The 14,954-nt window shown below is 45.2% G+C and overlaps 1 protein-coding gene and 1 non-coding gene across 12 annotated transcripts in view; one reads left to right on the top strand and one right to left on the bottom strand.

Annotated features, from left to right (window-relative positions):
• The window catches only part of LOC8028923 (nuclear receptor coactivator 1), a 369,377-nt gene that overhangs the window by 320,772 nt on the left and 33,651 nt on the right, over nucleotides 1-14,954 (top strand). For 4 of the 11 annotated variants that reach the window (XM_042286430.1, XM_042286431.1, XM_042286440.1 and 1 more), the window contains 3 exons: nucleotides 5,288-5,380; nucleotides 8,019-8,258; nucleotides 9,721-9,798. In XM_042286430.1, the coding sequence (XP_042142364.1) occupies nucleotides 5,288-5,380; nucleotides 8,019-8,258; nucleotides 9,721-9,798 (411 nt within the window). The remainder of the gene's footprint in view (nucleotides 1-5,287; nucleotides 5,381-8,018; nucleotides 8,259-9,720; nucleotides 9,799-14,954) is intronic. The other 7 variants (XM_042286436.1, XM_042286439.1, XM_042286437.1 and 4 more) reach the window with 3 other exon arrangements.
• Trnas-aga lies at nucleotides 12,707-12,788 on the bottom strand. The gene has a single exon. It is a non-coding gene; the product is annotated as a tRNA-Ser (tRNA).

Raw genomic sequence — 14,954 nt, 5'->3', positions numbered from 1 at the left:
ATTGCATCCCCTGGCAGTGAGTGTGCCTTTTGTTGAAGCTTGCACCTGCAATGTGTTTTCATATGAATTTTTTTTTCAAAATTTATGCATGTTCTTTTTGTTTTTCTTTCTGTTGTAAAAAAAAAACAAAAAAACAGGTGTTTGTCTCATTCAAAATATGAACACTTTGATCTTGTACTTCTGTGTGTGTTTAGTCAGCATCGGTGCATGTGTTCTAGCAATGCATGCCTTGTTTTGGCTCTCGGAAGTGTCAGTCGTTTCCTTCTGAATGTTTGTGGGCCTCCGAAGCCACATGTTTTCAATTAAGGATTTTAATATTTCTGTTTGAACAGCACTTTTGCTGATGTTTCCTTTACACATCTTGCCAGCTTTGTGTTTTGCATCTTGTTCATACGTGTGGCAGCGCCTGACATTGTATCTGTGGTTTGTGCGGTCACCTAGAGTTTGTCAGCTTGTCTTTGCTTGCGATACTTTGAGCTATTTGTGCTAGCTTCAGCTTGCAGTATTTTATGGTCATTCAACGTGTAGTTATGCTACACACTTTTTTTTTTGTTGTTTACGGTGTCTTTGAAAAACTAGCTTTTAGCATGAAACAGACCTCAGATGTTGCCGAAAAAATGCTCATTAGTAATTTCTTGTCTGAGAAGTGATAGCAGCTTGTACATGTTGTAGGCAGAGGTCGGCATTTTAGGTCGCCCTCACTCACCCTCACCCTCACAGCCACACTCACCTAAGCCCCTCACTCACCCTCACAGATACACTCACCTTCAGCCCCTCGCTCAACCTCACAGTCACACTCACCTTCAGCCCTTCACTCACCCTCACTGAACCTCACGGCCCTCACGCCCCTCACTCACTCATGGCCCTCACGCCACTCACCGCCCTCACGGTCCTCACCGCCCTCACGGTCCTCACCGCCCTCACACTCCTCACCGCCCTCACCGCCCTCACGGCCCTCACACACTCATAGCCCTCACGCCACTCACCGCCCTCACGGCCCTCACCGCCCTCACGGCCCTCACCGCCCTCACCGCCCTCACACACTCATAGCCCTCACGCCACTCACCGCCCTCACGGCCCTCACCGCCCTCACGCCACTCACCGCCTTCACGCCACTCACCGCCTTCACGCCACTCACCGCCTTCACGCCACTCACCGCCTTCACGCCACTCACCGCCCTCACGCCACTCACCGCCCTCATGCCACTCACCGCCCTCACGCCACTCACCGCCCTCACGCCACTCACCGCCCTCACGCCACTCACCGCCCTTGCGGCCCTCACACCTCTCACGCCCCTCATGCATTGATGGCCCTCACGCCACTCAGGCCAGCTTCAGATGGGGCAAATTCGCCCAGAAACTTTATGTCGCAACACCAGCAACACGGACCGCCCGCGATCACACGCAGCAACCAATTGCTGCAATTTGCCATCGTCATCATAAAATTTTATTTTTCTTGCACTATTTAGACACAATTACGCATAATAAACGTGTTTTTATGCATTTAAATCTCGTTAAGAATACTAATGCACCTTTCTGAAACAGTTTATTTCCAAAAAAAACTATCGATTTCAAACCAGAACAAAGTCTTTCGGTGTCATCATCACCGGCACGAGGTATCACATGAAAATTTTGCGTCCCTGATTGGATGCAGCCGCTTCAAACGCATTCGAATTGCTCCGAGTTGCTTGCTTATTTCGAGCCGGACCCGATCTCAGCAACTCGTGCCGATCTAGGGAAAACTAGAGAACAACCCGCCATTAACACCAAAATTGCTGAGAAAGATGCTCGATCTGAAGGGGCCTTACGCACCTACCGCACTCACGCCCTCATGGCCTTCACACACCTCATGCGCTCACCACCCTCACGGTGCTCACGGCTCTCACGCCTCTCATGCCACTCACTGCCCTCACGCACTCATGGCCCTCACACCCCTCACACACTCACCGCCCTCACACCACTCACGCACTCATGGCCCTCACGCCACTCACCGCCCTCACAGCCCTCACGGCCCTCATGGCCCTCACCGCCCTCACCGCCCTTACGGCTCTCACGCCTCTCATGCCACTCACTGCCCTCACGCACTCATGGCCCTCACACCCCTCACGCACTCACCGCCCTCACACCACTCACACAGTCATGGCCCTCACGCCACTCACGGCCCTCACCGCCCTCATGGCCCTCACAGCCCTCACCGCCCTAAGCCCTCACCGCCCTCGCCGCCCTCACTGCCCTCACTGCCCTCACGGCCTTCACGGCCTTCTCCCCCCTCACGGCCCTCACCGCCCTCACAGCCCTCACCGCCCCCACGGCCCTCACTCACCCTCACACTCATGAATTTTCTTGTTTCAGAAACTCACTCACCCTCACCTCACCTGTGAAGATGAGGGTGAGTGAGGGCCCTCATGAATGAGGTTTGCCGAGGTATGGTTGTAGGTGGTAATGTCATGTTCCGTTACACTAGCCCATTGCAGTTCTGACGGGAAAAGGAGATCTGGTAGAGAATGTGGGTTATTGTAGCTAAGTATTCCGTGAGTGCATTGGCACTTTTGAAATTGCCTCATCATAAGTTCTGCCTATGCACATGCATTGTAAGCTTTTTGATATGTGATTCTTTGGGGTCCGACAAAGGAAGTTAAACCCAGTTTCTTGACCTGCATAAGTGGGCTACGCATCGCAAAGAGCTGAAACTTCCACTTGAATCTGGCATTAGTGGTGGTAATATCATGCAAAAGTTTGAGATCAGGACGTTACCTGTGTCAAAAGATAAAACAGGAAAACAAAACTCTTTTATGAGTCCACCTAGGCAAAAAATTCGTCAAGCCAAGAAATGGCATTCTGGGCACCTCCAGGATTGATTTCAGTGAAAGCAACTTGTCAGCCAGAAAGAAAACAAGATTGTATTTATTGTTTGGCAGGTTTGTCCAAAGTGCCATTTTGTAGTTTGACGAATATTAAATCTAGGTGGACATTGGCCCATAAAGAAATTTTGTTTTTCTGTTTTATCTTTTGATCCAGGTCATGTCCTTTTCTCAGACCTCTGCATTCTATTACCATTGCTAGTGTCATATTTGCACAGAGTTTCAGCCACCTACAATGCGAATTTTGTTTATGTGGGCCGAAAAAGCAAGGTTTAATTTTCTGTATCGGATCCTGTAGTTTCACTAAAGCTTACACTCCGAGCTAGGTACATTAGCTTTCATCTATGCCCTCTGCAGGGCATAGCACACTCTGCAGCCTGCAGGCACATTTTGATTGACCCTTGGTCTTTTGCTTATTGTTGGCCAGCAAATTATAACCCCTCCACCTTGAGAAAGGTGTGGTAGCGAAGGCTGATCAGCAGAACATGTTTTAGTGGAGACCTGCTGGAGCTGTAGAAGGGTATGTGCTTCGGCTAGTTGGTGACTCATTGTATACGGTAAACGCGCTAAAACGACGGACAAGGTGAAGGACGACAAACACCACAAAACGCTCTGTGGTGGTCACTTCCTTTAACTTGTCCGTTGTCTTTTTAGCGCTTTGATCCTACACTTGCTGGAGGTTTGAAATGTACTGATATGCATACTGTATAGAGTGGAAAGCTATCTTTCAATTATCTCTGGTTTTGAGCTACCGGTTTATCTCTCAGTAGGCTGTAAAAAAGATAGTCGCAACCTGATGGCAGCTGGAATTGAAGTGCTTAGCTGTGAGTCACCTTGAGTCCAGCTCACTTTGGCTAGTCTGGAAAACCTCGTAATAAAAATGTCGGAAGCACTAAGAGGAGCAGGAGGGGCATTTATATTGGTGCAACTGCACCTTTTTTGGGGACCCAGTATTTTGTGGTCTCATTGGTCAGACATCCTTCATCAGTCATATACTCGTTGAAGCTAACATCAGACGAGTAATGACCAGCTGAAACACGTGCATTGTCACGGGGCTACCTTAGGAACATACCACGAGAGCAAGCGGTTTCACAAGATGTCTTGTGGTTTCTTTCACAGGGGTCATTGCTCAATTTTTTGTTAATGGTGGCTGACAAAGCTGGCCCCTGTGCACATGTTTGTGCTATTTGAGCAGATCTATGCTGCGAACACGTTACAACCGCATACCTGCCAAGTCTTCCATATTGCCCAAGAGATTCCCGAATTTTGACCAATTTATACGGTTGTACAAATTGCTTAAAATCGAAAGAATAAAACACGGAGGGCAAGCACAGGACAACCACGTCCTTTCATTTAGCCACAACGTTTATTTTGGGCACGAAAATTGCACCTTGAATGAGATCCCAACCAAGATAGGGCAATAAGGGTAAAGGAAATACTGGGAAATGAAAAGGGAGAGAAAGAACCACGGATACATGGGCAGAACAATATTTCATCGGCCTCGGTAACCTTATCAAGATGGGAAATAGAATTTGTCAGGCCTGAACTTGAAAAATATTGCAACTCCCCGTAAAGAACCACACCATCACTGTAGTTCTGTCCGTGCCTTGTGGTTCTTCCTCCCTCTTTTTATCCCCCAGTATTTCCTTCCCCTTATGTCTCTATCTTAGTTGAGATCTCGTTTAAGGTGCAATTTTCCTGCCCAAAATAAACATTGTTGCTAAATGAAAGAATGTGGTTGTCCTGTGCTTCTCCTCCGTGTTTTATTCTTTCGATTTTAAGTATTTATGTCCAACTCGCTCGCTTCTACCAGTTGTACAAATTGGTCGCCCAAAAAATTCAACCCCCACCACCGCATTTCGACAAGGAGTTTTTGTCCTCGCAACAAATGGCTGCATTGATAGTGAGGCCCAGCTGTTCCTCGCTAGCATGAGCAGTGCAATATAAATGTAATGAAGTTGTCTTAGTGTACATTTGTTGTCACTATTTCTTTTTAAGAAACCGCTACTTCCCGCGCTTAGAGACTCCCGTGTTTGGTTTCTCCAAACTTGGCAGGTATGCAACCGTTACATGCAAAATCATGGAGGAGACATGACCAGGTCCATCTGCCACTGTACCGATTAAGGAAACTATGAAGCCCTAATCCTAAGCTCAAAAGGGAAACATCCCCAGAAAATAAAAACAAACTATGGTGCCATGACCGGCAGGACATTCTGGGCATGCGCTCGCTTGCTCTCCCGGTGATATTCCACAGGCAGCCACAGGACAATTGGACGGTACTCGCCGAGCATTATTTGTGTATCCGACTATCACGCGGCGTCATTACTTGCTTTTTCAATCTTCCTTGCATTTGCTAAATGGAGAGGAGGTCTCGGGGGTTTCTAGGGGAAGGGCTGCAGGGGCCGTTTCGCTCCCCACACCTCGCAGTTGCTGAATAGCGACGACAGTGGGGACAAGAGTTACCGCAGGTCTCAGGACCTCCTCATTCAGCAACTTCTCAAGGCTGAGTCACCTGACAAGGTAATCGCTCAGAGACTGGCTCCCTCTCGCTCCCTCCCTGGAGCCCGCCTGCCTTGCACTCTTGCCTGCACCGTTGTTAGACACTCATTTCTTTTGCCCTTTCGGATTGTTTCCGTTTGGCCTGCCGTGCCAAGCTACACATGCAATCTGTGCCGCCGTTCAGACCTTGGAGGCGGCACCGAGAATTCGCCGTGACACTCGTTTAAATTCTGCATGAAATGCCGTCAGACACAATACTGGATTGGCATCCTTGCACGTTTATATACACGTTTCGGACATCATTGAAGCTGCCTTTCTCAATGTGGCGCAGAGAGTTTCGAACGCCTGAGGTTCATACCAGATGGTGGTACATAGCATGAATGTTTTTTTATTGAGATTTTGTGAGGATTGATTGTGCTTCTAAACATTGCACTTTATTTTCTATTTTTTTTTTCTTTCTGTCTAATGCAGTTGTGTTTTGCGAACTGCTGATAAGGTCTGTGGTCCTCAGTAGGGATTGTTTGTGGAATCCCTCTGGGCTGCTTTCGTTGTGTTTTTAATGGTTTCTGCTACTTGCAAATGCAGTGATGTGAAGGTCTGAAGTGTTGTGACATGAATCAGTCTTTTGGAATGTTTTCTTTCTTTTTTTTTGTGCACACTTGAATTTAGTCCATCACTTCAGTTTTCTTTCCAGAATTTTGTTTCTATTTCTAGATGCTTAACTGGTCTACCTTTTTATACTTTCATTATATGTATGGTATTTATCTACATACTGATGCAAACTGGTTTGTATAGATGACCTTTATAGACAATTCATTTTCATATGTAAATGTACTTTTAATTTATACAATTATTGCTATTGATTTGTATAGCCCGGAAGTATGTCCTTCGAAGCATTTTCGTAATGCATGTTTCACAAACTTGCAAGTGACACATTTTACTAGCAGCTAAACTTTCTCAGTTCATATTGACAAATATTGTGCCATTTTTATGGAATGTGTTTATCTGTAACGATATTGGACCCTGTGCCTACATTCAATGGTTGTTCTAATTATTTTTATTTTGCCACTATGTTTTAGAAGCATTCGCACTAACTTGGTTTGGACACACCGCATTTCTATTCTTGGGCGAAATTGTTTGCTGGCATGCATGGGCTGCCATGCCCCGGGAAGAAGCAGGCTTTGACACCTTTGTTTATCTGCTTGATGTTGGTGTGATCTGTGTCTGCTCACTCTTTAACCATAAAGCTTTCATTGCCTCTAACCTTGACAGAGCAAACAGCCTAAAAAAGTTGCACTGTCATCATTGGCTCAAGGAATGCCCCATGTCAATCTTTAAGAAGCATAGGAGATAAGGTTCTGTAGTACTAAGTGTTTATCTTGACCCTGTCAGTTGCGTGGAGGCACTCGACTCGCACATAACAAACGAAATATAGCAGAAAGCATCAATCACACTCTCACAAAGAGAAAAGTAAAGGCACAAAAGTAGTTGGCAATGAGATGAATACCCTGTTGCTGTAGCCTTGACACAGCTGGGACACCTGGCAAGCCCAGTTGTAGCATGATCTAGTGGCTTAATCTCTTTACAAACTACATGCCAAAAATCATTTTTAGGTGAACTCCTTATTTCGGGCACTCATTAGCTAATGGTTCTCTCGATGGGAACTTAACTCACTTAGCTAATTAATAGAGGGTCGCATTAAGGTGTAATTTTGACATGGGTCACATACAAAGCATGAGAAGGGCCTTTGGTCTGGGAGTCACTTCGGATTTCGAAACAACTTTCCTTGCCCAAGTTAAGGCTCTCTTTAAACGGATACTGAACCGAAAATTGGGGTGGGATTATCCCTTAGTAGCAACTCTAACATATGTACATGTCATACATGATGGTATTTCAAATAATAATGCAGTAAAACTACATTTAAAGGCGAAAACTGTGAAAAGCTGAATTGCGAGCTTCGTGGCATGTCAGTCCTCACAGGTTCGCGCGTGGGATGCGAAAGAGAAGGCCTGAAGACAAGGAGAAAAGCTTACTCCCCCCCCCGTATGTCACATCTCGAAGGCCGGCTGCGGGCCCAGCTCGATCGCGATATTCTTTTCAAGAAATGCAGCCTTTTGTTTGAGATACCGTTGTATGAATGACGTTTCTGGCTTTGTAGGGTCCAGTCAAAGTTTTCTACGACCTTTTTAAGGAAAAGTTAAATATCAATTCAGCATCCCTTTAACTGCTACTCAAAACACTCATACCAGCATCACAAATCATTATGAGCACTTCAGTAAACCACATTGGCATTACTTGAAAACTTTCTATTTAGTGCTCATGTTATTCCCTGGTCGCCAGGTAGAAATCGGCAAAATGTTTTGTCTTCAAGGCATCTTGTGAATGTGAAGGTGTGATGCTTACGCAAGATAAATGCAGGCAAAATTGGGACAATACTATTAGATTAATTAGGCTAGATGTCCCTTGAGATTTAGGGCCAGTGATTTTGACTAATTATAATTTCTACAGTAAATGACTATAACAAAAGATTGGTTATTTGCCATATTGTTGTAGCGTACAAATTTTCGGTGATTGATTGAACAGATCTTGAACTCTTTCAATCATTTGTTCCCAACCGACCATTACCGAGTTCTTTAACGGTTTTGTTTGGTCTGTTCAGCCCGAAAGCAGCAGTTCGGCTTCGATGGACACCACGCCTGCCTCGGGAGACAGCCTGCTGAAGCAGTTCGGCATTGATCCCAGCAACCTGGGGGAGATGACCAATTCGGCACCGGCCAAGCGCAAGTCATCCGAGGAGCCCTCTGACATCTCGGGACCCCAAGGTTCCACAACAGCCGAGCTCCTGCAGCAGCAGGTCAAGCGAGCCAACATGGCCGCCTCTCAGCCTAGGACACCTACTGTAAGCACTTTAGTTATGTTTCTTTGGTTGTTGTCTTTCTCGGGACGGCTGCCGTGGGTAGTGGCCCTCGTCTTTCGTATTGAGCGGTAAGAACCTCGAAGCTCTCGTTAGGACTGCAGTCCGAAATTTGCCTTACATGGGTCATGGTTCAGTCGCAAGCTCTCTTTTTCTGTAGCTTGTATGAAGTAAATAGGATTTCATTGTTTTCCTTTACTTTAGACTCCGCCACAGCTAGAAGCTGGGATACTGTAAAACCTTGAGCAAGTGTCCTGTTTGCCAGTGGGAGGATAGCAAACATTTCTAATACAGCTACTTGCAATTTATTGGTGGAAAATAGTGGCAAGGCAGCTTACTACAATTGAGTAAAGCTTCTGGCTGGCTTACCTTATCTTACTTGCAACAAACTATCTTTGCTTTATGCGTAAGGTAGGGAAATACCGATCTTCTCATCGTAAAAGTAATGCCCAGGCAGCACTATTCCTTAGATCGCTCTGTAGTTAAGGTAAAGAGCTAACTTCTCCGTCACATTTCTGGCAGGTCAAGGTTTGGGACAGATGTTTCTAGTGCCACAGCCACGTCTCCAAGACCGCCTAGAAGATACGTGGCCGCGTCTGTGGTACCTGCCATCTCTTTGGACCACTGTTGCACGGTAGCATTGCCAGTCGATGAAAGAGATACAGACAGGTCTCAGTTTTCTAAGCGGTCTCGGTTACGTTACGCACCTTTGAAGCCTCGTGTGAACTGTCAAGTGTGCACGTGAATTTTAGAACCTGACGACTCTTGTGACTGCACGTCTTGCGTCTGCCCGTTCCGTGCCCACGGTTGTCCCACCTGCACCACTTGCCTGTCTTCCTTCATGTCCAGTCCGCCGAGCATGTGCACCTGCCGTGTCCGTTTGACATCTTCACCCCGCCCTCCCCTCCCTTTTACCCCTACGCGTTTCATCTGCATCTGTTGTTGTCCCACTCGGGAAAGTACAATGTGGCTGTCCGTTCGACTTTCGTGCTTGGCTCCGAGACGTTTTTGGTGTGAAGACGGCAGAACCCGGTAGCCGCTTCTCTCTCTCGGCTTCATTGTCTTGCGGGCGGAGTAGGTTCCGCCACGAGGCTGAAGTGTCTTTCTTTCTTACGAGTGTCATTCGATTCGTCCGCTTTAGGTCCTCGTTTTCTTCCCAGAGCCTCCGTGCTTCTTTCGTGTCCGTCTAAAATCCGAAGCCACTTCTCTGTGGTCGGCGGCTGCAAACTAACCACTTCTAATCGTGCTTGGGGCTTGCCTTGCTGGCAAAGTCTTCTCTTTTTGTCGCAGCGCTTGCCTGTCTTTCTCTGGCGTCACAATGCACCAATTTTCTATTCTGCGTAGCGTCCTCTATTTTTTCTTTTTTAGGGGGGAAAATCTGCTCCCCTTTCCTGACCCATCTCTTTGTTTCTTTTTTTTTTATTTTCTGTGTTCCTTTTCTCCAAAGATTACCCGTATCAGTTACCAAAAGACCTCGTCCCATTCCGCGCACTTCTACAACCTTTCAGCCGCCGGGATGATTCAGGTGAGATATGCTGAATGTTGGCCGCTCTGAGCGGACGTAATAGGTCCTTGGGGTCTTTTGATATTAAATTAAAAAAAAATATATTTACTGCTAGCATGTTATTCATTGGCAACTCAAAGCTCGATAGAAACCTGTAGGGGTCTTGAAATGACTTGTAAGCATTGATGAGTCGTGACTGGCGGTATGAAATCTTTCGTTGTTAGAGCCATGGCTTGCAGTTTTATGATTACGGCAAGAAATATTGGAAGAGATTTTGTAGTATTTTCGGCAGTTTGGTAGTAAAAAAAGGTATATGCTAGGAAAGGTGTATTTTGTCTGATGGTTACACCCCAAAGGTTGTATCTTTTTTTTTTTGTTGTCTGAAACTATGCAAGTTGTAGTCATAAACATGCAAAACATACCACAATGCGAAAAAACATTTCCCCACGCTTGTTCTCGCGCTTTTTTATCTTGGGCCTTTTTCTCTCTCCCTTCTCACCTCCTCACTTCTTATTTGTAACGTAATCAATTATGAAATTTAGAAGCTTTGTAAGCGATATTTCTATAATATTTCATAAGAGCATTCGCAAAACATGTTTTTTTTAACGCAATCGCAAACGCTTTACAGCCCTTTTTCATATACTGGAAATCGGAGTCTGGAGTGATGTCGCCCCCTGACTTGTTACCCCTCCTTAAGAAAACATGGCGGCACTGTGGCACTAGGCACATGTAGCACTGAGGAGGATCGGTGGGGCAGGGGATTGGAAGAAGTTCTCTTTCTGAGGTGCCCAAGACCTCTCAGACTTCGAAAAGGAAATATTCAAACAGTCAAAACAACTGGGTTTGGTGTCTGTGTAGCATAGTTTGTGTTGTGACTCCGTCGGGGCAGCCTTTCACTCAGAACTGAGGCGATGTGGCTCCTTACGTCGGTCACAAAAGTCTACTGCGCATTCTCTGCGACCTTGCACCCTTTCAGAGAATATGAGATCACTGAAAGGGCCCTAAAAAGACTTCAAACTCGAAAGTGAAGGGTCGTCTGCTTACAACATTAGGCGGCACACACGGAGGAGAGAGGTTTTGTTTGTTTGCAGGACGTGGGCAAACACAACACTTCGGGTTGGGAATGTTCGGAGGGGTGAGAGAAGCTCGAGTTGCAGGACGGCTCAATCTCGGAAGGCACTGGGGCAAAAACTTTGAATTCGGCTTTTGGAAATTTTTTTTTTTTACTTCACAAATACTGAGTTTTTATTAACCCTTTAAGCGCCTTGGACGAGCTGAGCTCGTCGGCCACTTTCTGTCTAGAAATGTCATGGACGAGCTCGGCTCGTCCATTGGTTTTTCCGGTAGCCCTCAATTCCACGGACGAGCTAGGCTTGTCCGAGCATTCTTGCGGCGCGAATCATAGATGGCAGCACTCGTTTCAGTTGTCAAATTTTTTTTTCGCCTCCGCTGATTTTTGCGTAATAATGTTTTAAAATTTTATGTGTAATACTAAAGGAATAAAACTTCCAAATAAAAAAAAAATGGCACTTTTAGGTTTCTTTAGGAAAAAAGAAAGTGGCACTTAGGTGGTTAAATGCAAATATAGAATCTTCCATCATAATAAAAAAAAAAGTATTATCTTGAGGATATGTAGAGGGCCAATATGTATTTGAAATTGCATTATTTTAATTATGTTTTTGGAAAGTTTACATACTTCTAAAGGGCTTCTAAAAAGAGGGCTTTAAGACTTCTTTATTTTTCTTTTTTAAATAAAAAAGAGTACATGACTTTTGGCTAGATACTGGCAATCTCCTTTTCACAGGGAGCAGAACGAGCTTGTACCATGCTCCTTATAAAAAAATTTACTGTGTTTAGGTGTTTACGCCAAAAAACCTTTCTTTGTAGTTTTTTCTGACTGAACACAAAGCTATAAAAGATGCATTAAAACTAATAATTGTTTTGAAAAGAAGAGCCAAAACTTTAAAATTGGCTGAAGTTTCAGTGTTTTAGGGCAAATGTTCAAAAAAAAAAAAAATGTGTCGCCGATCTTTATCTTAACTCATTTGCTACCGCTTGAATCGCGAGCTGCCAGGCCGTCCGTACTGCATGTTTTTCCCCTGAAACAGGGCCACACTAGGCGTGACTGTTTTGCTTGTATCATAAGCTTTTACTTAAACCTCAGTGCAGAAAACAAGAAAACATGTTTATTTACATACTTAAAGGCCGACGACCAGACTCGAGATTCTGCAAGGAAGAAGATCCTCCCCACCATGGGAGAAGGACGAAACAGGCAACGGTGGACAGGGTAGAAGGGGCCCTCAAAGATTCTTCCTCCTATGAAAGATCTTGAAGCACTCCCTTCTCGGTTGCTTAGGTGTCGCACAACCAGTGCGCTCTTGTCGTGATTTGGACTCAGAACTGCTGTCGGAATCGCTCCGATCGTAGACAGAAGGCTCCGAAAACTCTCTATCCTTGCTGGAGGTCCGTCATCATCACTGCCAAAGAGGATATCTATAATTTCATCGTCAGAAAGGCCACACGGTACACTGGATGCTGCCATCTTCTTCAAGCAAGCAGCGATCGAGCGGGAAAGTCGACACGCAAAAGAACAAGCTCAAACAAACTCAGCAAACAGAACGACCCTTGCCATCTGTTGCCAATGTATCTAACAACGCTACGTCAAGTCTACATAGCGTGCCATCTGTGAATGGCTCTTTAAAACACAAATTCATGCAGCCCAGCAAATCTCCGGCTTTGGCAATATGGCCCCTGACTGCACGCCCAGCGATTCGCCGGCCTTTGTAGCGAATGGGTTAAAGGGGCATTCAAGTGGATTCTCGGATGGTCTATCAGGGGCGAAGCTCCTTAGGGTCTAGCCTTGTCCGGCGTCCGTGCTCACATCGATTGCCATCCCCTCTGTCCTCTTCAAAAAAGAAAAAGATGTTTGCGCAGTCGACAGGATTCGAACCTGTGCGGGGAGACCCCAATGGATTTCTAGTCCATCGCCTTAACCACTCGGCCACGACTGCGGGACAAATAGGGGGCTCTGAGATGTGGTAGTAACTCAAGAGCTGGGGATGTCACGGATGAAACGTTGCATGTAGCCGCTCAACGTCTATACAGGAGAGGGCGCTGCGGTCAAATGCGTATATAATTGCATTAAACTTTGCATGCATTGGCTCAACGTTTATAGACGAGAGGGCGCTGCAGTCAAATTTCAAATGCATATTTAACCATGTTTCATACCACACATTCTCTTTCTGACATCAGCACTACCTATGAACAAAATCAATATCATCAGCACCAGAGCTTCGCCCCAATCAACATCATTCACCACGTGGAGATGCGGTCATTTTTTATTGTCATAACTCAATCTACAGGCACTAAGCATCCTAAAAAACCCATAATCACATTCAAGAGTGGCCGATTTCCCTATTAAAAGTTTATCAAAGATCATGCCACGCCTCTCTTTCTCCGCCGTGGCGCAGAACACTAGGGGGTGCCATCGGATGGGAAGGCAGTAGGGGGGGGGGGGGTACACGACAGCCAATCACGAGTGACGGCTTCCCGGCGGTCTGATTTTTTGAAGATGCACATATTCGAAAATTTAGCCCACTGGGAAGCCGTCATCTAAGATTGGCTATCGCGTGCCCTTCCCTGCTGCCTTCCCATCCGGTGGTGCACCCTGGGGGTGTGGCACGATCTTTGTTTGGATTTTTAGTAAGGAAATTGGCTGCCCTCGAATGCAATTTCGGGTTTTTTTAGGATGCTTAGAGCTCATAGACTGAGTTATGACGGTAAATAGACAATCTCAGAATCCGCTTGAGTGCCACTTTTAGGGGTACACTACCTGGGAATGTCAAACTCTTGACCTGATCACTCAATCAGCATGATATTTGCAGGTGGCATGCACAGTTTCAGCCCTCTGAACCAATTTTATAAAGTACTATACTCCCAGGACGAAGTAAAGCATAGCCTTGCTTGGAATCTGCTCAATGAATCTGTCGTTGAGAAATTGAGTTTATAACTGCATATTTTTCTGGTGGAATGCATACTGGAATATCTGTTGCCGGTTACTATGAAAAGAAGTTTGAGAAAATATGCATTTTCCTTATCAAAAAAAATGTATGAAAAAAAATCTTTTTTTTTTTTTAACATTTACCAAGTTTTGCAAATTTTTATAATAAAGGAACATGAAGATGCAAAATCTAAGCTTGTAGTAACAGGCTCCATAATATTTTGGCATATAAGCCGCAGATATTAAGTCTTGATATTTTCGTACTGAAATTATAGTTTTCCTAAAGTGAAATTCCGCCAAAAAGTGGAACAGAGAAAAATGTGTTCGAAGTGCTCCGACCCCTACCTTTTCTTTAGCATGGGTGGATCGAAAATAATTTATAAAAAATTAACTATGCAGCCTAAAATAATGGAACTTTCTTGAATACTGTTAGTGGATCTAAATACAGCATTTTTCAAAACCAACTTTTTTGCAGAAATTTTTTTTTCTTCTTGGTAGTGTCTCTCTTTAAGTGTGTAATCTAACCAGGAATGAAAAAAAGCATTTTTGGTGTGAGGTATAATTTTGGATTATGTAATGACTTAGTTTGTAGATTGCAAAGCAACAATGTTTACAGACTGCATATAGGCAGGCAGATACAAATCATTTCATGACCCCTGTAGGAGTCTAGAGTTGCTTCTCTCGATTAACCGTGCTTTAAAGTTGAAATGAAAGAGAAAAAAAAAGTTTTTGGTTTGAAAATTGGTGCATTGATTATGTTGCCCCCCTTTTTTCCCCCTGTATATTGCTAGAAGCGAGTTGAAATAATGCTGCTGCACCTCCGCTGGACTAAGCTTTTGCAGGCATTCTCTTGATGGTTTTGGTCTTTCCTGTAACTTCTGGGGGGGTGGCTTCACCTTCTGCTTTGCCCCCTTGGCACCGTAATCTTACAAGAGGTTTGCTAACGGCGTTTCAGTTGACGAGGCATTGAAGGTTTTGGCTGGTGTCGAAGCCTGGTGTTTCAGAAAAGTGGTCTGAAAGTTTGTTTTCCCAAGGTTCTCCTAATCCAAGGTTTCCTTGAGGTAGTTTGAATATCGGGTCTAGTTTTTGAACATACGAAGTGTGTGTGTGAACCCACATGCATGCATGTACTTCCTTCAAAATGAGCTACCCCAACCTAGCACCAGGTGGAAGAGAA

This window comes from Ixodes scapularis, unplaced genomic scaffold (assembly GCF_016920785.2).
Source record: "Ixodes scapularis isolate PalLabHiFi unplaced genomic scaffold, ASM1692078v2 PGA_scaffold7__128_contigs__length_106722199, whole genome shotgun sequence".
Classification (NCBI taxonomy): Eukaryota; Metazoa; Arthropoda; class Arachnida; order Ixodida; family Ixodidae; genus Ixodes; species Ixodes scapularis.
The sequence above is the reverse complement of the archived record's forward strand: the minus strand, read 5'-3'. Positions and strand labels throughout refer to the sequence as shown.